This window comes from Rhineura floridana, chromosome 15 (genome assembly GCF_030035675.1).
Source record: "Rhineura floridana isolate rRhiFlo1 chromosome 15, rRhiFlo1.hap2, whole genome shotgun sequence".
NCBI lineage: Eukaryota > Metazoa > Chordata > Lepidosauria > Squamata > Rhineuridae > Rhineura > Rhineura floridana.
Genome location: NC_084494.1, coordinates 36,121,030 through 36,145,955, shown reverse-complemented (window position 1 = coordinate 36,145,955; position 24,926 = coordinate 36,121,030). Strand labels below are relative to the sequence as shown.

Here is a 24,926-nt window from a genome sequence, read left to right as displayed (position 1 = left end):
AGATCAGCGAGTCTCCCCAGGATACCATGGTCGATGGTATCAAAAGCCGCCGAGAGATCAAGGAGAATCAAAAGAGTTACACTCCCCCTGTCTTTTTACTGACAAAGGTCATCATACAGGGCGACCAAGGCCGTCTCCGTGCCAAAACCGGGCCTGAAACCAAATTACCAAGTCACGGTGATGAAAGAACATCAAAGATTTAACTGCTTGCTAGCAAGCTAACAAGGAAGATGTCAAGGGGAATTCTCCATAAGGCTTTGGGAGTTAGCCATTTTAACTGCAGGCCAGGGTAAGGCTGGCAAGCTGGCATGACAAGGTGGAGGATAACAATGTGTATGTTACAACAGCTGTGAAGGCGGATGAAGGCTGCAGCAGATGAAAAACTTCCAATCGTCATGGTATCCATGCCATTGGATCAAAGCCTTTTTCTGTCAAGATTGTGTGTTGATCATCATGCACCGATCTCCCCACATAAAACAAATTCACGCACAGGCGTCTTCCAACCAAACCAAACCAAAAGTCCCATGGCGATCGGCGAATGGCAACGTGGGCAGGACTGTGAAATCTGGAAGCCCCTAGTCATGGACCCGCACATGGGTGGTGGATACAGACTCAGTTGTCCTGGCTCAAAGACTGAGGCAGTTGAGTAGTTCAGGAGTGTCAGCTCTTCACTGAGACAGCAGTGTCGGTGGGGGTGCAGGCAGGGCTGGAGATTCCTTGGTAATTGCCAGGCCGTAAATCCTCAGCCGGCAGCTTGGCTATAAATCTGCCAGGCTAGCAAGGAGGAAGCAAGATAAGGGCAGAGGCCGTTCAAAGCTTACGTGCCAAGCCAGAAACCCAGAAGAGACGTCAGTGAAGGTCCGGGTCTAGTTTGCCGAGAGATCAGTCCAAGTCAAGTTTCGGGGGATAGGAAGACCCGCAGTGGTCACGCCTGACGTTGTAGTCAGCAACAAGCTGAAGCCAAGGTTTGACTTTTAAGGAGCAGGTTTGTCAGCAGGTGTGAGCCATCAGCGTTTTGGCCTTAAGTGGACAGGCCTGCCCCTCTTCTGCCTGACCTTCTGCTGTCTACGTTCTGCAGGTGAGGGGGGAGTATCCTGTTCACTGTGGGCTTCAGCTGTGTCTGGGGTGCTCTGCAGCTGAGGGGGAGAAGGAGCTGGGTTCTCAGGAGTTTCCTCCATTTCTCCTTCTGGGTCTGCTGCTTCTGGGTCTGCTGCTTCTGGGTCTGCTGCTTCTGGGTCTGCTGCTGTTACTCCCGAGTCATCCTCATCTGATGAGTCCTCTGACGGGGCCATGGCACAGGGCAGGATTTGGGCTTCGTGAGGAGTTTCTGAGAGGCATTGCCAAGTGGCCAGAGGACAACAGGAGGAAGCTGTTGAGATAAGACGCTGAGTCATTTCCCGAGTAGGGAAAGGGTTTAGCAAAAGCACTGTTATCATGAAGGCAACACAGCTGTGCCAACTTGGTGTTATCGTGCTATATAAACAAAACAGACAGAGCAGTGTGTGTGGGGAGAGGTGTACGTAACGAATGTATTGGATACGTCTGTTTTGTTGGTCTATGTCCTATAAAGTATAGCGTTTGGTGAATCGTGCACAACTGTGTGGACTCAGTGTTTTCTTCGGAGCCGCTACCCTGAGCATAGTACTCCAACAGAAGCGCTACCTGAGGGACTCTCCAGAAGAGCCAAAAGAGCCTTGAGTCGGGCTTGGAGAGGTCCACATGGGGAACACGGGAAGCAGGGATGACTTTGAGTGGGTCTACACCGATCAACCACACACAGACAGAAGGAGAGAGATCCTGGGTGAGTTCCTTGAACAACTGGTTGGTTCTGCAAGGGTCTTTTGGTGAGGAGACTGGGTGGGCACGAGAAGGCTGGTGGAGGAAGTGGGTGAATTGGGGCCAGATGGGAAGGGAAGTAGGACTAGATTGAGATAGCTACTAGCCACAACGGCTGTGTTGCATCTCCACTGTCGGAGGTGGTATGTCTCTGAATACCAGTTCCGGCAAATGAGGAGAGCACTGTGGCACTTGGATCCTGCCTGGGAGGCTTCCCGTTGGGGCATCTGGTTGGCCACCAAAAGGACAGGATGGTGGATTATGATGGGCTTTTGGCCTGATCCTCCAGCAGGGCTCTTCTTATGAAGTGGCTCCCAGGCCTGAGGTTCCCCATCCCTGTCTCAAGCAAACCTGAGCAGTACTGATGTGTCGCTCTCAATGTGCTTGGGACTTTACAAAGCGCAAGAGGGTCAGGTCCCTGCCCTGAAAGCCTTGCAGTGTAAAATTTCACACAGGACGGGGTAGCATTCTGGGAACTATAGTTCCCCCTCACAGAGCTACAATTCCTAGCACTCTCTATAGTTTCCAGGATTCTTGGAGGGAAGCCACGTGCACTAAATATGCTTTAAATGTTTGGTGTGGATCAGCCCTAAGTTTCTAGCAATTAGAGCGTCTGAGACATGAGGCAAAATGTACAGGCAACATCCTTCTCTTTTCTTGTGAGAAACTGTGCTGGTTTATGGCCGCCTTGCTGCCCAGCAGTCTCCCTGTCTGAGCTGACAGAGACGGTCTCGGAGGTGGTGCTGAGAATTCCCAGACTCTTGGATCTGGGAGTCTTCCAACAGTCATGCCACTAACTCTGGGGCATCTCAGGACTTCATGGCCGCTGTGACAACCATAAGGCTGTCCCAACTTGTCATCGGCCCAATGCATATCATTACTGGTTTCTGCTAGTAGGATGGTATTGTCTGCACATCTTAAATTATTGATATTTCTCCCTCCAATTTTCACACCATCTTGGTCCAATCCCGCTTTCCGTATGATATATTCTGTGTATAGATTAAATAAATAGGGTGATAAAATACACCCCTGTCTCACACCTTTTCCAATTGGGAAGCAGTTTTTTTCTCCATATTTTGTCCTTCCAGTAGCCTCTTGTCCAGAGTATAGGTTGCGCATCAGGACAATCAGATGCTGTGGCACCCCCATTTCTTTTAAAGCATTGCATAGTTTTTCATGATCTACACAATCAAAGGCTTTGCTGTAATGTATAAAGCACAGGGTGATTTTCTCCTGAAATTCCTTGGTCCGTTCCGTTATCCAATGTATGTTTGCAATATGATCTCTTCCCTTTCTAAATCCAGCTTGGACATCTGGCATTTCTTACTCCATATATGGTAAGAGCCTGGATTCAAGATGGCTGCGAGACAGTGAGTACAGTGAAAATCGCTGCTCCATAGCCCAAAGTAAATTTACAAAGGAAAGGATAATTGAATAAGAGCTACTACATCTGTTACCGATATCATTTTTATATCTCTTTATTTTACTACACTGCTTTTATTCTTAAAATTACCCGCTACATGAAAGCCGAGAGAAACTTGGCAGAAGTAGAATCCTCTGACCATAAAATAAACAAACAAGATAAGGAGACCTTGTACTTTGGAAGCTAGGACAAATTGATAATAGTAACCAAAAACAAGTAGAATTATTAAAGTTTTTAACATTTTAAACGCACCAGAGTCGGACTAATTAAAAGACGACAATCCCTGCACTTGATTCGGCTAAATATGGTTCTCACCAGACAAAAATGCAAAGACTTAGGCATTAAAGAGGATATGCAAATGGCCTCTGGAGGAAAGCAAGCTAAAATGACTTTTTACTACCAGTCGAATGAGAATGCAACCAAGACAAAAGATAAGGCAGAGTCGAAAGAAAATTTGATACACGAAAATTTAGTTACTGATTGGGATGCAAATAACTTACCACCATGGCTTCCAAATAATGAAGGGAAAAACAGCTTTTTGAATTTAGCACAAGAAATCGAAGAAGCAGAGGGACTGGGAGTCTCCCAGGATTTGTCGTGGTATATGAACGAGACTAACAGGCCAGTAGTAGACGAAGAGGGCTCAATGTGTTATGAGAAGGACATGCCAGGTAAGGGGAACGCGGCCCAGACATGTAGTGGCTGTGCCTTGTTCCGGTCCTACATCCCATACCCGCAGGGTCGTTGGTTGTCCTCTCAGCCAACTCTCAGATCTCCAGTTGCTGCTTTTAAATGCCAGATCGATACATAATAAAACCTCCCTCGTCCACGACTTGATTGTTGACGAGGCGGCCGATCTGGCATGCATAACCGAGACCTGGGTGGGTGAGCAGGGAGCAGTTAGTCTCTCCCAGCTCTGCCCACCGGGGTACCTGGTCCAGCATCATGGTAGATCTGAGGGTCGAGGAGGTGGGGTTGCTGTGGTCTATAAGAGTTCCATCTCACTCACCAAGCACCATGTCCATGCAGTTACTGGTCTAGAGTGTTTGCACCTTGTGCTGGGCCAGAGGGACAGACTGGGAATCCTTTTGGTGTACCGTCCACCTTGCTGCCCAATGGCTTCCCTAACTGAGCTGACGGAAGTGGTCTCGGAGGTATTGTTGAGATCCCCCAGACTATTGGTACTGGGGGATGTCAACATCCATGCCGAGGCTACTCTGTCCGGGGCAGCTCAGGACTTCATGGCTGACATGACAACCATGGGGCTGTCTCAATATGTTAGTGGACCAACACATATATCGGGACATACTCTAGACCTTATCTTTGCTACTGGACATGGGGATAGTGATCTGGATGTGGGGAGTCTTACATCTCTCCCTTTGTCATGGACAGATCACTGCTTGTTGAAGTTTAGACTCTCAGTGGCTTTTCCCCTCTGCAAGGGTGGGGGACCTATTAAATTGGTCCGCCCCCGGAGACTAATGAATCCTGAAGGTTTTCAAAGGTCTCTGGGGGATTTTCCAGCTGATAGGACTGGCGCTCCTGTTGAAGCTCTGGCTAATCTGTGGAATGCAGAGATGACCCGGGCTGTTGACACGATCGCTCCTGCGTGCCCTCTCTTCTGTAGAGCTCATACAGCTCCTTGGTATACTCTAGAGCTGAGAGCGATGAAACAAGACAGGAGGCGGCTTGAGCGGAGATGGAGACAAACTCCCGACGAATGCAATTATGCGCTGGTTTGTGCTTCTACCAAGCTGTATGTAGCAGCGGTGAGGGTGGCGAAAAAACAACATTTCGCCGCCACTATTAAGTTATCTCTCTCCCACCCAGCGGAGCTTTTTAGAGTTGTCCGAGGGCTACTCCATCCAGGCCTACAGGACACGGTGGATACATCGGTGGCCCACTGTAATGAGTTTGCTGAGCACTTTCAGCATAAGATCTCATGCATCCGTCGGGACTTAGACTCCTATTTTATAGCAGTTGATCCTAGTGAGGTGTCTGGAGCACAGTCTTGTCATGTTTTATTGGATGAGTTTCAGTTGGTTCAGCTCGAGGACGTGGACAAGGTGCTTGGACAGGTACGTGCAACCACCTCGGTACTCGATCCTTGCATCTCTTGGCTAATAAAAACTAGCAGGGATGGAACAGTTGGCTGGGCCAAGGAAGTGATAAATGCCTCTTTACGAGAGGGAGTGGTCCCTGGCTGTCTGAAAGAGGCGGCGGTGAGACCACTCCTGAAAAAACCTTCCTTGGACCCAGAAAATTTCAGCAGCTACAGACCAGTAGCGAATGTTCCATTCCTGGGCAAGATCTTGGAACGAGTGGTTGCTGGCCAGCTCCAGGCGTTATTGGATGAAACCGATTATCTAGATCCATTTCAATCGGGTTTTAGGCCTGGTTTTGGCACTGAGATGGCCTTGGTCACCCTGTTTGATGACCTATGTCGGGAGAGAGACAGAGGGAGTGTAACTCTGTTGATTCTCCTTGATCTCTCAGCGGCTTTTGATACCATCGACCATGGTATCCTTCTGGAGAGGCTCGCGAGTTGGGAGTTGGCAGGCCGTCTCCAGAAGGTAGTGCTTGGGGAACATTGCTCGACACCGTGGGTTCTCCAATGTGGGGTCCCGCAGGGGTCGGTTTTGTCTCCCATGCTTTTTAACATCTATATGAAGCCGTTGGGTGTGGTCATCAGGAGTTTTGGAGTGCGTTGTCATCAGTACGCTGATGACACGCAGCCCTACTTCTCCTTTTCATCCTCCTCAGGTGAAGCTGTCGATGTGCTGAACCGTTGCCTGGCCGCGACAATGGACTGGATGAGAACTAACAAACTGAGGCTCAATCCTGAGAAGACTGAGATGCTGCTGGTGGATGGTTTCTCTGATTGGATGGTGGATACATACCCTGTCCTGGATGGGGTTACACTCCCCCTAAAGGAGCAGGTCCGTAGTTTGGGAGTCCTCTTAGACTCTTCCCTCTCACTTGAGGCAGCCCCTTGCTGAGATTAAAAGCAGCCAAAAGCTTAAACAGCCCCGCCCCTCGCTCAGGAAGGAAGCCTGCCTTCCTGCCTTCAAAGGAAGGAAGCCTGAGATAATACTAAAGAGTTAAGCCCCAGCTGATAGTTGAGCCATCAGCCTCAAGTAACACATCATTGGCTGGCAGCAGTAGCTGGGAGGAACCAGCCACACATATAAAGTCAGAGCACCTAGCGAGGGAGCCTACTCCACGAGCTAGAGGGAGCCCCAGCTGATGAAGCGTCAAGGCCCCAGCTGACAAAGCGTCAAGGCGAGTTAAGCAGCAGTTTGGCAGCAGGGCGAGGAGGCCAGGGCCCCCCACTCTGCCCTTCTGTTCCCTGACCTCAACTAAACCACAGTCTCCAACCTATTGACCAGAGCTTGGAAAAGTTACTTTTTTGAACTACAACTCCCAGCAGCCACAGCCAGCATGGCCACTGGATTGGGCTGATGGGAGTTGTAGTTCAAAAAAGTAACTTTTCCAAGCTCTGCTATTGACGTAATAAACCTCAAACAAAACTATGCAGGTAAGAAGCCAGCAGGCGTGTGGGGGCTTTCCAGTGTTTTGCACAGCCTGCAGCATGTACAACTATCTGCCTGTTGGACAGAAGTCGTGGGTGTGCTCTCAGTGCAATGAGCTCCTGGCTCTCCGGGAACGACTTCATTTCCTTGAGGCCAAGGTGGCGGACCTGGAAAAGCTGAGAGAGGCAGAGAGGTGTGTGGAGGAGGCCTTCAGGGACGTTATAGCTGTGTCCCACTCCAGCGATGATAGCTCTCCTGCTATCATGGAGAACAATGGTCTCGGGGAAGGAGAGCATCCAGCTGAGGAAGAGGGAAACGATCCCTTAGAAGGGACCCATTCCTTGGGGGATGAGCAGCTATCCTCTCGTGCCGAGGATATATCTCCAGGGGGTGGAGGGATCCTTGTAGTGGGTGATTCGATCATTAGGAACATAGACAGTGGGGTGTGTGATGGGCGTGTAGACCGCAAGGTGTTTTGCCTGCCTGGTGCGAAGGTTGAGGATATCGCCCGTCGTTTAGATAGTTTGGTAGACAGTGCTGGGGAGGAGTCAGTGGTCGTGGTGCACGTTGGCACCAACGACATGGGGAAATGCAGCCGTGAGGTCCTGGAAGCAAAATTTAGGTTGCTAGGTAGGATGCTGAAAGCCAGGACCTCCAAGGTGGCTTCCTCTGAAATGCTACCAGTTCCACGCGCAGGACCAGCCAGACAGGCCCAGCTTTGCAGTCTCAATGCGTGGATGAGACGATGGTGTCAGGTGGAAGGGTTTAGATTTGTTAGGCACTGGGGAACATTTTGGGACAAGCCGGGCCTGTACAAAAGGGACGGGCTCCACTTGAACCAGAATGGAACCAGACTGCTGGCACTTAAAATTAAAAAGGTAGCAGAGCAGCTTTTAAACTGACTGAGGGGGGAAACCCGACAGGAGCTGAGAAAGGTCCGGTTCGGAATAAACCTCCCCCCTGGGATAAAAACCAAAGAAATGATGAAATTTTAAAAGGGGTAGGCCTAGAAGTAGGCATTGTGAGAGCAGGGGCACAGGATATAAATTCAGAAGAGCAAAATTACCACAGGCCTAACCACAAGTGCCAAAGACACTTGAAGAGAGACACTGCTTACAAGTGCCTGTACGCTAATGCTAGGAGCCTCCGAACCAAGATGGGAGAACTGGAGTGCTTGGTCTTAGAGGACAGCATTGATATAGTGAGCATAACGGAGACCTGGTGGAATGGAGAAAACCAGTGGGATACGGTTATCCCTGGATATAAATTTATTTATTTATTTATTTATTTTATTTTATTTTATTTTATTTATATACCGCCCTAAGCCAAAAAGGCTCTCTGGGCGGTGTACATCAGAAATAAAACAAGCACAATATATAAATACAATAGATATAACAGAATAAAAACAAACAAACAAACAAGCAAGGAACCAAACTACACCAAAATACAACAATAATGCAATACTGTTAAAATACACTATAAAATACACATAAGATACAGTTTAAAATGCCTGGGATTGATACGGCTTCTCTCCCATGTGGACTCGTGTGTGTTTCACAAGACCCGAGTTATCAGCAAAACCTTTCCCACACTCAAGGCATTTATAGGGCTTCTCTCCTGTGTGAATTCTCTTATGTTGTATCAGAGTTGAGTTCTGAGCAAAACATTTCCCACACTCTAGGCATGTATAGGGCTTCTCTCCTGTATGGATTCTCTGGTGGGCCACAAGGTACGATTGGCGAGTAAAACATTTCTCACACTCCAGGCATTTATAGGGCTTCTCCCCTGTATGAATTCTCCGGTGTTTCACAATATTCGAATGTTGAGCAAAACATTTCCCGCACTCCAGGCATTTGTAGGGTTTTTCTCCTGTATGGACTCTCTGGTGCGTCACAAAGGTTGATCTCTCAGCAAAACTTTTCCATTTATCATGAAACAGCTGTACTTTGTTCCTCCACTTTGCTATGCAGAGCACCTGCATGACACATTAATCAAAACATCCTCTTCACGTTTTCTCTTTTCGGCATCTTCCCCCCCCATACCCCTCCTAATGGATACAGAAAATCCATTTTGTAAAGGCAAAACGTTGTACAATTCCCTCAGGTGTTCCTGACCTAAGGCCCAGCCATTCCAGCCTAATTGGCTGGTAATCGCCTTATATAAACTATATCGGAAGGACAGGGAAGGACGTATTGGTGGCGGAGTCGCTCTATACGTGAAAGAAGGCATTGAATCCAGCAAGCTCGAAACCCCAAAAGAGACAGACTCCTCCACAGAATCGTTGTGGGTGGTGATACCGTGCCCCAGGAGGGACTTAATACTGGGAACGATCTATCGTCCCCCTGATCAAAATGCTCAGGGAGACCTTGAGATGAGATATGAAATCGAGGAAGCATCCAAACTAGGAAATGTGGTAGTAATGGGTGACTTCAACTACCCGGACATAGACTGGCCGCATATGTGTTCCAGTCATGACAAAGAAGCAAAGTTTCTAGATATTCTAAATGACTATTCCCTAGACCAGTTGGTCATGGAACCGACCAGAGGGATGGCAACCCTGGACTTAATCCTCAGTGGGGAGCAGGACCTGGTGTGAGATGTAAGTGTTGTTGAACCGATTGGGAGCAGTGACCACAGTGCTATTAAATTAAACATACATGTAAATGGCCAATTGCCAAGAAAATCCAACACGGTCACATTTGACTTCAAAAGAGGAAACTTCACAAAAATGAGGGGATTGGTAAAAAGAAAGCTGAAAAACAAAGTCCAGAGGGTCACATCACTCGAAAATGCTTGGAAGTTGTTTAAAAACACTATATTAGAAGCTCAACTGGAGTGCATACCGCAGATCAGAAAAGGTACCGCCAGGGCCAAGAAGATGCCAGCATGGTTAACGAGCAAAGTCAAGGAAGCTCTTAGAGGCAAAAAGTCTTCCTTCAGAAAATGGAAGTCTTGTCCGAATGAAGAAAATAAAAAAGAACACAAACTCTGCCAAAAGAAATGCAAGAAGACAATAAGGGATGCTAAAAAAGAATTTGAGGAGTACATTGCTAAGAACATAAAAACCAACAACAAAAAATTCTATAAATACATTCAAAGCAGGAGACCATCTAGGGAGGCGATTGGACCCTTGGATGATAAGGGAGTCAAAGGTGTACTAAAGAATGATAAGGAGATTGCAGAGAAGCTAAATGAATTCTTTGCATCTGTCTTCACAGTGGAAGTTATAGGGCAGATCCCTGAACCTCAACTAACATTTGCAGGAAGGGATTCTGAGGAACTGAGACAAATAGTGGTAACGAGAGAGGAAGTTCTAGGCTTAATGGACAATATAAAAACTGACAAATCACCGGGCCCGGATGGCATCCACCCGAGAGTTCTCAAAGAACTCAAATGTGAAATTGCTGATCTGCTAACTAAAATATGTAACTTGTCCCTCGGGTCCTCCTCCGTGCCTGAGGACTGGAAAGTGGCAAATGTAACGCCAATCTTCAAAAAGGGATCCAGAGGGGATCCCGGAAATTACAGGCCAGTTAGCTTAACTTCTGTCCCTGGAAAACTGGTAGAAAGTATTATTAAAGCTAGATTAACTAAGCACATAGAAGAACAAGCCTTGCTGAAGCAGAGCCAGCATGGCTTCTGCAAGGGAAAGTCCTGTCTCAGTAACCTATTAGAATTCTTTGAGAGTGTCAACAAGCATATAGATAGAGGTGATCCAGTGGACATAGTGTACTTAGACTTTCAAAAAGCGTTTGACAAGGTACCTCACCAAAGACTTCTGAGGAAGCTTAGCAGTCATGGAATAAGAGGAGAGGTCCTCTTGTGGATAAGGAATTGGTTAAGAAGCAGAAAGCAGAGAGTAGGAATAAACGGACAGTTCTCCCAATGGAGGGCTGTAGAAAGTGGAGTCCCTCAAGGATCGGTATTGGGACCTGTACTTTTCAACTTGTTCATTAATGACCTAGAATTAGGAGTGAGCAGTGAAGTGGCCAAGTTTGCTGACGACACTAAATTGTTCAGGGTTGTTAAAACAAAAAGGGATTGTGAAGAGCTCCAAAAAGATCTCTCCAAACTGAGTGAATGGGCGGAAAAATGGCAAATGGAATTCAATATAAACAAGTTTAAATTATGCATATTGGAGCAAAAAATCTTAATTTCACATATACGCTCATGGGGTCTGAACTGGCGGTGACTGACCAGGAGAGAGACCTCGGGGTTGTAGTGGACAGCACGATGAAAATGTCGACCCAGTGTGCGGCAGCTGTGAAAAAGGCAAATTCCATGCTAGCGATAATTAGGAAAGGTATTGCAAATAAAACAGCCGATATCATAATGCCGTTGTATAAATCTATGGTGCAGCCGCATTTGGAATACTGTGTACAGTTCTGGTCACCTCATCTCAAAAAGGATATTCTAGAGTTGGAAAAGGTTCAGAAGAGGGCAACCAGAATGATCAAGGGGATGGAGCGACTCCCTTACGAGGAAAGGTTGCAGCATTTGGGGCTTTTTAGTTTAGAGAAAAGGCGGGTCAGAGGAGACATGATAGAAGTGTATAAAATTATGCATGGCATTGAGAAAGTGGATAGAGAAAAGTTCTTCTCCCTCTCTCATAATACTAGAACTCGTGGACATTCAAAGAAGCTGAATGTTGGAAGATTCAGGACAGACAAAAGGAAGTACTTCTTTACTCAGCGCATAGTTAAACTATGGAATTTGCTCCCACAAGATGCAGTAATGGCCACCAGCTTGGATGGCTTTAAAAGAAGATTAGACAAATTCATGGAGGACAAGGCTATCAATGGCTACCAGCCATGATGGCTGTGCTCTGCCACCCTAGTCAGAGGCAGCATGCTTCTGAAAACCAGTTGCCGGAAGCCTCAGGACGGGAGAGTGTTCTTGCACGCGGGTCCTGCTTGCGGGCTTTTTTTATTATTAGTTTAATTTAGTTTAATTTATATACCGCCCTAAGCCCGAAGGCTCTCTGGGCGGTGTACAAAAAGATAAAAACAAGCACAATATATAAATACAATAAATAATAAAAAACAAACAAACAAACAATAACGAACCAAACAACATCCAAAATACGGAAATGCTGTTTAAAATACACTTTAAAATGCCTGGGACTATAAAAAGGTTTTCACCTGGCGCCGAAAAGATAGTAGCGTCGGCGCCAGGCGCACATCATCAGGGAGACTGTTCCACAGTTCGGGGGCCACTACTGAAAAGGCCCTGGTTCTAGTCATCACCCTCCGAGCCTCTCGATGGGATGGTACTCGGAGGAGGGCCTTAGATGTTGAGCGTAGTGTAGTTCTTCACTGTATTGCTTCCATCTTCCTTTTATTTCATCTTGGTCAGTCAGTTTCTCCCATCTTCTGGAATTTCTCCCATCTTCTGCTTCCAATCATATAATTGATTTGATTGCTAGATTGACCATTTGGTGATGTCCACATGTACAGTTGTCTTTTCAGTTGCTCGAAAAATGGGTTTGCAGGAAACAAACTATTGGCTTCACAGAATTCAATAAGTCTTTCTCCTGCTTAATTTCTATCTCCTATGCCCCATTTCCCTCCAATTCCTAGTTCTTCTCTGTTCCCTGCTTTTGCATTCCAGTCCCCCATGAGTATCAGAACATCTTGTTTTGATGTGTGATCAATTTCTTCCTGTACTTCTGCATAAAATCTCTCTAATTCCTCTTCTTCTGCCGTTGGAGCATAGACTTGGATGGTGGTTATGTTAATAGGCTTCCCGTTAAATCTCATGGACATCACTCGCTCAGACCTTGTGTTATAGCTCCTAATTGCTTTTGATACATCACTTCTCACTATTAAAGCAACCCCGTTTCTTCTTAATTTCTCATTTCCTGCATAAAATATTGTGTAGTTGCCTGATTGAAAGTGTCCCATTCCCGTCCATTTTAATTCACTCACACCAAGTATTGTGATGTTGATGTGTTAGATTTCTTGCTTGACGATTTCTAACTTTCCCTGGTTCATGCATCTCACATTCCATGTTCCTATTGTGTACGTCATACAACTTCAGACTCCTTTTGCAACTGTGCACATCAGCCTCTGGGCTTCCTTTCGGCTTTGATCCAGCTGCATCATTAGTCACAGCACTACTCGTACTTGTCCTTTGTTCTTCCCCAGTAGCTTGCTGAGTGCTATCTGGCCTGGGGGTTTCATCTTCCCGCACTATCTTGTATTGCATTTTGGATAGTCTGTTCATAAGGTTTTCATGGTAAGAGGTAATCAGAGGTGGTTTACCATTGCCTACCTGAGTTTAGATGCATCTTCGTCTGGTGTCTCAGCTTTGGCCATTCCGCCTTGGGTGCCCCTGCTAAGAGTCTAGTCTCTTGGTCTAGACTCCTGATGGCATTGCTCTCAGCTTCGTTGACACTCTCTCTCTTTTTTAAAAAATAATTTTTTATTCAAATTTTCATAAAACAAACAAAACAAAATCAAAAACATAACACAAAAAAAATAATAAAAAATAAAAGAAAAAGAAAAACTTGACTTCTGATTTGTTACAGATCAGCTATAAGTATATAATATATATCAAACCTGTCCCTTAATACATACAAAATCACTTTTCTCCATAGTCTATCTTAATTAATCATCAAATCCCATTATCATCATTTCATTTTTATCTTTCAACAAAAAGTCTAAGAGAGGCTTCCATTCCTTAAGAAATGTATCTGTCGATTTTTCTCTAAGTAAACATGTCAATTTATCCATCTCTACTAAGTCCATTAATTTCAATAGCCATTCTTCCGTTGTTGGTGTTGATTCCATTTTCCACTTTTGTGCATATAATAATCTTGCTGCCGTAATCATATATAATATTATTCTTCCATATTTCTTTTCTATTTGTTTATCCATAAAACCCAATAAAAAAAATTCTGGTTTTGACTGTATATTTATCTTTAGAATTTTTTGCATCATCCTACCTATCTGTGCCCAAAATAATTTTGCCTGTTTACACAACCACCACATATGATAAAATGATCCTTCTTGTTGTTTACATTTCCAACAAACATTAGAAACATTACTATACATTTTTGACAACTTTTCTGGAGTCATGTACCAACGATACATCATTTTATAGAAATTTTCTTTAAGATTATAGCATAATGTAAATCTCAAGCCTTTTTTCCACATATTTTCCCATTGATCCATTTGTATATTATAACCAAAGTTTTTTGCCCACTTTACCATACACTCTTTTACTTGTTCTTCTTCCATATCCATTTTCAGCAAGAGTTTATACATTTTCGCAATTATATTTTCATCATTTGTACACAAACCTATTTCAAAATCAGATTTACTGATTTCAAACCCATACATATTCTTATAGAAGAGTATATATTTAAACAGAATTTGCCTAAAATTACAGATTTTCAGAGACAAGCTATTAATGGTCCTATTACGTCAAGAGAAATATCTGAAGCTATAAGTAAAATTAAATTAGGAAAGGCGCCAGGACCGGATGGACTATCAGCAGTGTATTACAAATGTTTGGAGGAGGAACTCTTATTACCTTTACAGTATACAATGAATTCTATTTTGCAAGAGGGAAAGATACCGGACAGTTGGAAAAATGCCAATATAACATTAATACCTAAAGAGGAGCAGGACCTAACCAAAACAAAAAATTATCGGCCGATATCTTTATTGAATAATGACTATACATTTTTTACAACGATTTTGGCAGAAAGAATGAAAATAATATTGCAACAATTTATTCAGGAAGATCAAGCGGGGTTTCTACCTAAAAGACAATTACGTGACAATGTCAGTGTCAGGCCCAGGATGTGACTCAGGAACCAGACCAACGGCTGTAGTTAATTCGTGTTTTATTAGGGTAATGTCCAAACAAAGACTGTGTTTTCTCATGAAGCAATACAGGGATACAGGTCCTGCGGCATTGGGAGAAAGTTGACAGAGCAAGGGACTTCTTCCCGCCTGTTCTTTAAGAAGGGGCCAAACGGGCGCGCAATCTTTCGCTCCTCCTTAACTGCCCCTCAGGTACTGCCCGCCTTCCCCCCCTTCTCTCCTGTCTTTTCAGCTGTCTGCGTGTGCGCGGTGAGGGGGGAAGCATCACCCCCTCCTCTTCTGAAGTTTCCGATTCCAGGATGGGGGATAAGGGAGGGGCTGATGGTAAACTGCCTCCCCGCTTTTCGGCTGTGAGCAGCCCTCCCTCTTCCCCCTCTTGCTCTGAGCCTGAAAGAGGGGGAGGCGTGAGAATGTCCAGGGAGGGCTCAGGCTCCCCGTTGCTAAGTGACCTTATCACTGGCAGTTCCTCTGTTTCGTCTTCGCTCCAAAGGGGGGAAGTTCCTCCCCCTTCCCTCTGCCATCCATCCGAATACTCTTCTCCCAACTCTCCGGGATCCAGCTCCCCGGGATTGGGACCCCAGCTCTGCCTTCCGACACCCAGGAATGTTTTGAATGTGTTGGAATACTTAGAACAACGAAATGATAAACAAGCAGCTTTGATCTTTTTAGATGCTGAGAAAGCATTTGACAATTTGAATTGGAAATTTTTGTTTAAGGTCTTGGAACAAATGGATTTTGGAGATAATTTTATAAAATGGATTAGATCTATTTATACATCTCAGAAGGCACAGATAATTGTTAATGGGGGGTTAACGGACTCATGTGAAATACAAAAGGGTACAAGACAGGGATGTCCATTATCTCCTCTTTTATTTATCTTGGTCTTGGAAGTGCTGCTTAGAGATATAAGGCAAGATAAAAGGATCTCGGGAATAAAGATAAAAAAAGAGGAATACAAATTGAGAGCATTTGCTGATGATTTGATAATCGTATTAGAAAACCCTTTGGAAGGAATTAATGTATTGATGGACAAATTAAAAGAATTTGGACCGTTAGCAGGATTTAAGATCAACAATCAAAAAACAAAGATGTTGGTGAAAAATTTATCTTCAAGGGAACAAAAAGAGTTGATGGATAAGACAGATTTTAAAATAGAGGAAAAGTTGAAATATTTAGGTATTATTATGACAAATAAAAATTCAAAGTTGTTTCATAACAATTATGAAAAACTATGGACAGAGATTAAGAAAGACTTGTTAAGATGGGATAAATTACAATTGTCATTAATGGGCAGAATATCCGTGATAAAAATGAATGTATTGCCGAGAATGATGTTTTTGTTTCAAACAATACCTGTAATATCCTCTGATTTACCTTTTAAACAATGGCAAAAAGATAATTCTAAATTTGTTTGGCAGGGAAAAAACCCAAGAGTTAAATTTAAATTATTACAAGATGCCAAAGAAAGAGGAGGACTGGGATTACCAAATTTGAGACTTTATTATGCTGCCTGTTGTTTAGTCTGGATAAAGGAATGGTTATTATTGAGGAATAAAAGACTATTGGATTTGGAGGGCCATAATCTGAAGTGGGGATGGAATGGATATCTATGGTATGATAAAGTAAAAGTTAATGTGGATTTTAATAATCATTTTATAAGACGTCCTCTGTTGAAAATATGGAATAGATATAAACCAAGGTTTTACTCGAAAATACCATTATGTGTCTCAAGTCAAGAAGCATTTTATAGAAAAGAGAAATGGTTAACTTATCAAGAACTTTTAGAAAATGTACATGGAGAATATATAATGAAAGAGAGAGAACAACTGATAAAGGAAGGATATAGTTCTCAATGGCTTGCCTATTTACAATTGTTAGAGAGCTTCGTTGACACTCTCAAACCCTCTCACCATGTTAAGGTGTGCATCCTAGAGGAGGGCAAATAGGATACCTTCATCATAATCATAAATGCCCTTGTGCAGCCTTAGTGCTTGACAAGTTATGTTCCAAAGTTCCCTCTCTATGAGTTTCTGGTTCCTTCCCCTGACAAGTAATTTTTATCTGTTTTGCTGATCGTGGGAGTTGGTTGCTCCCATTTTGATGATAAATTATATTTTCATCTCAGTCTTCCTCCACTGATCTCAAGGCAGTGTGCCTGGTTCCCCACTTTTATCCTCATGACAATCTTGTGAGTTTAGTTAGGTGGGGGGGGAGAGGGAGAGAGAGAGTGATGGGCCCACGGTCTCTCACAAAGCTTTGTGGCCGTAGGGATTTGAACTCAGATCTCTCCACTCTCAGGTTAACCACTGCACCAAGAGAACTGACATAGCACAATCCTATTAATGTTTACTCAGAAGTCGCACTCTGTTCAATGGGGCTACTCCTATGTATCAGACTGCAGCCTCTGCCTTTCTTGACAAGCCGACTGGGGCCACCTTCAGTGCCACGCCAACAAATGTGATTTCTTTCTTTCTCTTTCCCTCAAACACAGCCAAATATCCTGAGATAAAGAAGCTGATGGGCCCTGATCCCAACTTGAAGTGGGTGGTGACCCTCATGGTTCTAACTCAGGTGGTGGCCTGCTACCTGGTGAAGGACTTGCCATGGAAGTGGGTCGTCTTCTGGGCCTATGCCTTTGGGGTCTGCATCAACATCTCCATCATGTCGGCCATCCACGACATCTCCCACAATGTGGCCTTTGGCAACAAGAAAACGAAGTGGAATCGCTTCTTTGGCATCTTTGCCAACCTGCCCATTGGTCTCCCTTTGGCCACCTCCTTCAAGAAGTACCATGTTGACCACCACAGCTTCTTGGGGGTGGATGGGCTGGACATTGGCCTCCCCACTGAATTTGAGGGCCGCTTCTTCAACACCACACTGCGGAAGGTCTTCTGGATCCTTCTGCACCCAATCTTGTACATGTCACGGACTTTTTACATCAACCCCAAGCCCTTCTCCCAAATGGAACTCGCCAACATTGCCGTTCAGCTGGCCTATGACCTTCTCATCTACCACCTCTGGGGAGCCAAGTCCATACTCTATATGGTTGCTGGCACCGTCTTGGCCATGTGCCTTCACCCCACCACGGGGGTATTTATTGCCGACCACTACATGTATGCCAAAGGTCACGACACCATCTCCTACTACGGGGCCTTGAACTGGATCACCTTCAACTTGGGCTACCACATGGAGCACCACGATTTCCCCAGTATTCCAGGAAGCAAGTTACCTCTGGTAAGTCCCAACAATCTCTTGGTGGTCATGCAAGAATTGCAGACGTTGTGCAGGGGAGGATACTCCATTTGGGCACAGAATTGTAGAATCATAGAGCTGGAAGGGCATCGAGTCCAACCCCCTGCTCAGTGCAGGAATCCAAATCAAAGCATCCCTGACAGGTAGCTGTCCAGCTGCCTCTTGAAGGCCTCCAGTGTTGGAGAGCCCACCACCTCCGTAGGTCATGGGTTCTGTTGTTATACTAACAGTTAAGAAGCTTTTCTTGATGTTCAGTCGAAATCTGGCTCTAAAATCTTACAGTGTGATGGATTTTAATTGCTGCAAGCCACTTTCAGAACTCATCCTGGCAGAAAAACAAGGCAAATATAATCAGTAGAGCTCAGTGGTAGAAAATATAAAGTTCTTCATCTATTGGAGCCTTGTCCCCCACATAAATTGAAAGAAAAAGGCATGGATGCACAACCTGTATGTTACTGCTAGGGATAGAAAGACCTGTCAATTTCGGTTCTCTCAGTTTCTCATTTTTCCAATGTTAAATTCAGTTCTCTACATTTCTGTAGTAACCTGCGATTAAAAAAAAATCACCATTTTAGTGCGGATTTCTCCAAATAAACACATTTTTGTAGGCAGTTTTGACAAGGCCCACATTTTTGCAAGCCATTTCTCATCACATCATGCCTTTCTGCCTGTTATTTTCACTCATATATTCATTTTTATGCACACTTTCCTCTAATACATGCATTTTTAGAAATATTGTTGAGTTAGTGAACTGCATCCCAAAATTTGGATAAATGCAAATTTGGAAGGATGGCTGTGTTTTGGTTCTCATATTGTTTCGGAAAGTGTGAATTGATAAGTTCTGCTTGAAATGTGAACTGAATCGAAATTCTCACCCATCCCTAGTTACGGCCCATATTTTTATAGCCCTCTACAAGTGGTAAGTTTAGAACTTTAGCAAGAACAATCTGTCCTTCCCCAGCAACTCACTGGGTGGGAAGAAGAGAAGGAAAGAGAAAGGGGGGCAGAAAGAGAGAAAGGGGTGGCCTTGCCCTCTTCCTGATCTGGCCCCTTACACTCATAGAATCACTGAACAGTAGAATTGGAAGGGGCCTATAAGGCTATCTAGTCTAACCCCTGCTTAATGCAGAAATCCAACTTAAAGCATACCCAACAGGTGGCTGTCCAGCTACTTCTTGAATGTCTCCGGTGTTGGAGAGCCCAGCACCTCCCTCAGTCATTGGTTCCATTGTCATACCACTTAACAGTTAGGAAGTTTTTCCTGATGTCCAGTCGAAATCTGGCTTCCTCTAACTTGAGCTCATTATTCCCTGTCCTGTACTCTGGGATGATCGGGAAGAGATCCTGGCCCTCCTGTGTGCGACAACCTTTTAAGTACTTGAACAGTACTATCCTATCTCCCCTCAGTCTTCTCTCCTCCAGGCTAAACATGCCCATTTCTTTCAGTCTCTCCTCATCGGGCTTTCCCCTGATCATCCTTGTTGCCCCATCACCACTGGGATGATTTACGTTATTCTGCTGCTCTGCATTTCAATCTGTGCTTCTATTCCTGTTTTTTAATGAGCTGCCATTTTTATCTAATTCTATTGTCAAATAGCTTGCCTGTTTGTAAATTAGTTTTTTTTAAAAGTGCATTTCATTGTTGTTAGGCACTGTGGCTGTTTGCCCCCTAGAAAGGCAGAGTATAAGCATCACAGATGCAGGTTCAGCCTGTTTGAGCCCATTTCCTGTTGATCACTACCGAGGAATTAGTGATGAATAGCTGGTTGTTGTTTTTCAGTCACGATAACTGAATTAATTGCATTATTGCAGCACCCATTTTCTAGGTGCTGTAGAAAACAATATAATCCCTGCCCACAGTTCTACAGTCTAAAAGAGATGATACAAAGTGGGCACAAAAGAGCCTTGAATTATTATTCCTTTTATAATAATTTTTTGCTGGACACTAAATAATGGTCACAGCAGGAGCTATTTCAGAGTAGCTCAGTTCCAGCATGGCACATTTGTTGGGCTGGTGACCAGTAGGCATTACTGTCTCTAGTAGTTTTCCATGAAGCCTGCAAGTTTGAAGACGTAACTGTGGTTAAGGGGGAGTTATGTCTATGCCCTGTCTGGGAACGGACTGCCAGGGCCGTTGCTATGGTAGCCATCTGATAGCGACTGGGAAAGTTCTAACAGAGTCTGTGTGTTGTCGTCTTCTGAATTATGCCTCTGAGCTGAGAGGCTGTTTTTTGTGGTTATCTATGGAGAGAGATGTACCAGAAGGGGGGTGACTGAAGAATCTCTACATGTATTTACTCTTAAGCCTCTGGCCTTAATGTCTTTCTATAAAGACTCTTAACATGCTCTGAAGAAGTTTCTTGCTCAACTTAACTCCAACGTAATGTATGCTGTTTCACACAACAACGCACACACGCCAACAGTGGTAGCAGAGGATGGTTGCGCTCCACAGCGCATTACACCGGAGTAAGTTGCTGGTCTGAACGGCAGACGGAGTTCCAGAGAGGGCAGCTTGATTGATTGAACCAGACGGAGGTGAGCAACATGGCTGTAAACCTGTCTTGGGGAGGCTTGCCGATGGAATGGCTTAATGAAAAGAATTATGGCAGCTGGAAGCCGAGAATGCGGGCTTTGCTGATAACAGAGGATTTATGGGACGTGATTAAGGAAAAACCCCCGGCAGTACTGACCGCGGCCTGGAAGCGTCGAGACCAGAGGGCGCAGGCGTTTATAATCTTGGCTCTATCGGATTCTCAACTGGTGTGTGTGAGAGATGAGCCGTCGGCTAAACAGATGTGGGACGCGTTGCAGGATTTGTCCCAGGAATGGCAGCGGAGGCAGGAGGCGCAGAGAGCCCAGCCGGTGGAAGCTGTCAGAAGCAAGGAGGAGAAATGTGCCGAACCGGAGCAGGCTGCCGAAAGCAGACAGGAAAACAAGCGGGAGCAGCAGCGGCTGAAGTCTTGTTTTGCCTGTGGGGCTCGTGGGCATCTCCGTAAAGATTGTGCAATCAAGCGAAACTCCAGGGATGGAGGCTTGAAGCAGGGCAGTGTGAACTTTGTTTGTAAACAGAAGTCTAAAGACTTGGAACAAATTAACTTTATTCTTGACAGCGGAGCAAGCCATATATTAATTAAAGACAGACGTTTGTTTTACGTTTCAGAAGAAGTGAAAGACTTTGTTTTACTTGCTGATGGATCGCGTAAGAACGTTGAAGCCCGTGGTCTGGTGAAATTTGACAAGCTTGGAATAATGTCAGACTGTTTGTTTGTTCCGGAATTGGCTCATAATATTTTATCAGTTAGCAAACTGGTGAGTTGTAATTATTCAATTTTGTTTCACAAATACCAATGTTTTGTAATGAGGGGAGATCAAGTGTGCATGCAGGGAAGCCTTAATGATTCACAGTTTAAAATGTCCATGGGTGTGAAGTGTGCTGATACCTTGAGTTCAATGGGGCGGAAAGGGAATGACGGTCAGGGCTGTAAACAGACAGCCGTAAAAGGCATGCCGTCGGTATTCACTGCCCAGATGGAGGTAGTTCACAGAGAACTAGAAGAGCCAGCATCATTTCAAGCAATCAGGCTGATGCCTGAGGCAGAGCAGCACAAATGGCAGCAGGCCATGCAGGAAGAATTACAAGCCATGCAAAAGAATGGCACATGGACATTAGTAAAGTTACCCATGGGTAAAAAGGCCATAGGTTGCAGATGGGTGTTTAAGAAGAAGAAAGCAAGTTCCGGGGAAGTACAGAGGTACAGGGCACGTTTGGTTGTCAAGGGATTCACCCAGCAGCATGGGACAGATTATGATGCTGTTTTCGCCCCGGTTGTGAAACATGAGTCCATTCGTGTGCTGCTGAAGCTGGCAGCGATGCAGAACATGAGTGTAAATCACTACGATATAGGGACGGCATTCCTACATGGTGATTTAAGAGAGGAGATATATATGGAACTGCCTCCGGGTTCTGTGTCAAAGGAAGGGTTCGTGTGTAAACTGCATAAATCAATATATGGACTGCGGCAAAGTGCACGCTGCTGGAATGAGAAATTGGACAGAGTGTTGCATGGAATGGGATTCCAAAGATGCAAGGCAGATCCATGTGTGTATATAAAGAGACAGGGGATGAAAACCACGTTCTGTGCAGTTTACGTTGATGACATCATGTATTTTTATCATGAGCAGCAAGAGGAACAAGAATTTAATGAGCAACTGGGCAGGCAGGTGGACACAAAGAATTTGGGGCCTGTCACACACTATTTAGGCACGGATATTGTGCGTGCAGAAGATGGAAGCATAACATTGAGTCAGGAAAGTAAAATAAATCAGATCATAGAAGAATGCAACATGACAGAATGCAATGTTGTGAAGACTCCAATGGTTGTGGCTTTCCAACAGAATGTGCAGGAGACGCCTTGTACAGATCCTGAGAAGTACAGGTGCATAATAGGGAAATTGCAATATTTGGTGAAGGTGTCTCGCCCAGACATATGTAATGCAGTCAGTATTTTAAGCCGGAAGGTAGAGCATCCTTCAGAGGCTGACTGGCAAGGGATTAAAAGGATAGTGCGTTATCTGAAAGGCACGAAGACAAAGAGTCTGGTTTTGTCAGGAGCAAAGACAGGAGGTCTTGAATGTTTTGTGGATGCAGATCATGCAGGGGAGCTGAGCAGTCGTAAGTCAACCTCTGGCATAGTTGTGATGTGGCACGGGTCATGCATTGACTGGAGCAGCAAGAAACAAAATGTGGTTGCAACATCAAGTGCAGAAGCCGAGTATGTGGCCCTATCACAGGCCTGTAATGAGCTACAATGGTTCGCAATGCTCATGCAGGAGATAGGCATTGATATGCAATTTCCGATTACTGTATATGAAGACAATCAGACCTGCATTAAGATAGCCACATCAGAAGCTCATACCAAGAGAACAAAACATATTAGTGTCAGATACTTTCACGTAAGGGATTGTGTGCAGCAGGGGTTTGTTAACCTAACATTCTGTGACACTAACAACATGGTGGCTGACATAATGACCAAGCCTTTGTGTGAGGAGAAATTTGGCAAACTGGTGACAAGGCTTGGAATGAACCAAAGTTTGAGTGAATAAAGTTTTGAACTTTACTGAGATGTAATTTTGAACTGTACTGAACTGAAAATGTATGATGCAATGTACTGAAATGTATTGCAAGAGGTATTGTAGAAATGTATGACTGTATGACTATGTATTATGGAGATGTATTTCATGTGTATTTTGCAGTCTTAATGGAAAAAGGGGAGACTGTTGGGCTGGTGACCAGTAGGCATTACTGTCTCTAGTAGTTTTCCATGAAGCCTGCAAGTTTGAAGACGTAACTGTGGTTAAGGGGGAGTTATGTCTATGCCCTGTCTGGGAACGGACTGCCAGGGCCGTTGCTATGGTAGCCATCTGATAGCGACTGGGAAAGTTCTAACAGAGTCTGTGTGTTGTTGTCTTCTGAATTATGCCTCTGAGCTGAGAGGCTGTTTTTTGTGGTTATCTATGGAGAGAGATGTACCAGAAGGGGGGTGACTGAAGAATCTCTACATGTATTTACTCTTAATGTCCTTAATGTCTTTCTATAAAGACTCTTAACATGCTCTGAAGAAGTTTCTTGCTCAACTTAACTCCAACGTAATGTATGCTGTTTCACACAACAACGCACACACGCCAACATTGGTAGGATAATCCCATCTCGCCTGCTAGAGGGCTGACTTGATTTGAGACCCATACAATCAAGACCCTTTTCTTTCTCTTGTTGCTGTTTCTGTCTGATTTTCAGTGATGTTTCTGTCCTTCTGCAGGTGAAGAAAATTGCCCCCGAGTATTACGACAACCTTCCCTACCACAGTTCCTGGGCACTTGTGCTTCGGGACTTTGTTTTCAAAGAGACGCTGGGACCCTTCGCCCATGTGAAGAGAACCTATAAGGGGGGCAGCACCTTATGAAGCAGGGAGGCACTGCTGGTGCCCCTCCCTCCCTCTCCCACCAGCCAAGCCTCCAGTTCTTCTCCTACTCCAATGAAGGGGGAATGGGTGTAGTGAAATTAGGCACAGCTTGGGAATTATAGTACATGCAGTGTTAATTTGATACAGTATAGAATGGGTTAACCTGATCTAACATAGAACTAGAAAAACAAAATTCTTCAAGGTGCCTGTGAAGGCCAGATGTTCTGCTAGCTTGTTCATCCCATGTAACAAGTTACTATTCAAGTAGATAGTGCCTGGAATGTATCGTGTCAAGAGGAGGAGGTAGGAACAGCACGGATGAGCGCTCAAGGCCAGGACGCTGGCTCAATGCAAGACAAAGAAGCCTGGGAAAAGTTACAGACAAGATGGGAGGGGCTGTGTTAGGAGGGCTTGAGAGCATATATCACTTGAGACCTTTGTAATCATGCTTTAGACGGGTTTTTCAGGCACGAGCCGGATAACCTGCTCTCCTTTTGCAAAAGTTATTAGTAATCAATAAAAGTGTTGACTTATTTGGTCTCCCATCTGGTGTGTTATTGGAGCTTCCTCCAGATGTAAAGAACCATTTTTTTTGGTGTAACATGGGTAGAGAGAAAAGAGTTACTGACGCTGCTCTCGAAACCAAATCCAAATTGCGTTTTTGCAAAGGGTTGGTAGTAAAGTCAGAGCATGTCTTGCAGAACTGTGGCTCTTATTGCTCCACCTCTTCCTCCAGTGACCACCCAGAAAGAGAATTATTATGTTTGATCTCAAGGTACTCAAACTGTGTGCGTGTGGATGTGCAAACCTTTGAGAGGTTATGTCTCCAAATGCTGGCTCCCCAGACAAGCAGGAAGGGCAGACCTTCGCTTGGCATCGGTGCCAGCCAGAATCAGCCTCATTCTGTCACCTCTTCCAAGCTGGGGTGGGTGGCAGGAGAATGTGGGTGAGAATGGGTGACAAAGAGAAGGGGAAGGTGCCTGGCCAGCTGCACCAGGTGGGTAGGCAGGTGATGAAGAAGGCAGAGACATTCAAGCAGCCTCCTCTCACCTGGGGCCCTTCAGATGCTTTAGACTACAATTCCCAAGCT

The 24,926-nt window shown here is 44.9% G+C and overlaps 2 protein-coding genes across 6 annotated transcripts; one reads left to right on the top strand and one right to left on the bottom strand.

The window, feature by feature from the left end:
- The first annotated feature begins 1,417 nt into the window (after positions 1-1,417).
- LOC133370275 (sphingolipid delta(4)-desaturase DES1-like) lies at positions 1,418-24,369 on the top strand. 5 transcript variants are annotated; one of them, XM_061596366.1, is made up of 4 exons: positions 1,418-1,801; positions 3,141-3,206; positions 17,116-17,858; positions 23,693-24,369. In XM_061596366.1, exons 1-4 carry the CDS (start codon positions 1,720-1,722, stop codon positions 23,834-23,836), a joined length of 1,035 nt encoding a protein of 344 aa, XP_061452350.1. In that variant the 5' UTR covers positions 1,418-1,719; the 3' UTR covers positions 23,837-24,369. The 5 variants fall into 5 exon arrangements, with proteins under 5 accessions (XP_061452350.1, XP_061452351.1, XP_061452352.1 ...); XM_061596367.1 differs by having other exon boundaries at positions 1,421-1,801; positions 3,141-3,173; XM_061596368.1 differs by lacking the exon at positions 3,141-3,206 and having other exon boundaries at positions 1,428-1,801.
- On the bottom strand, positions 8,216-8,773 carry LOC133370820 (zinc finger protein 22-like). The gene has a single exon (XM_061597685.1). It carries the CDS (start codon positions 8,771-8,773, stop codon positions 8,294-8,296), a length of 480 nt encoding a protein of 159 aa, XP_061453669.1. The 3' UTR covers positions 8,216-8,293.
- Positions 24,370-24,926: the final 557 nt, after the last annotated feature.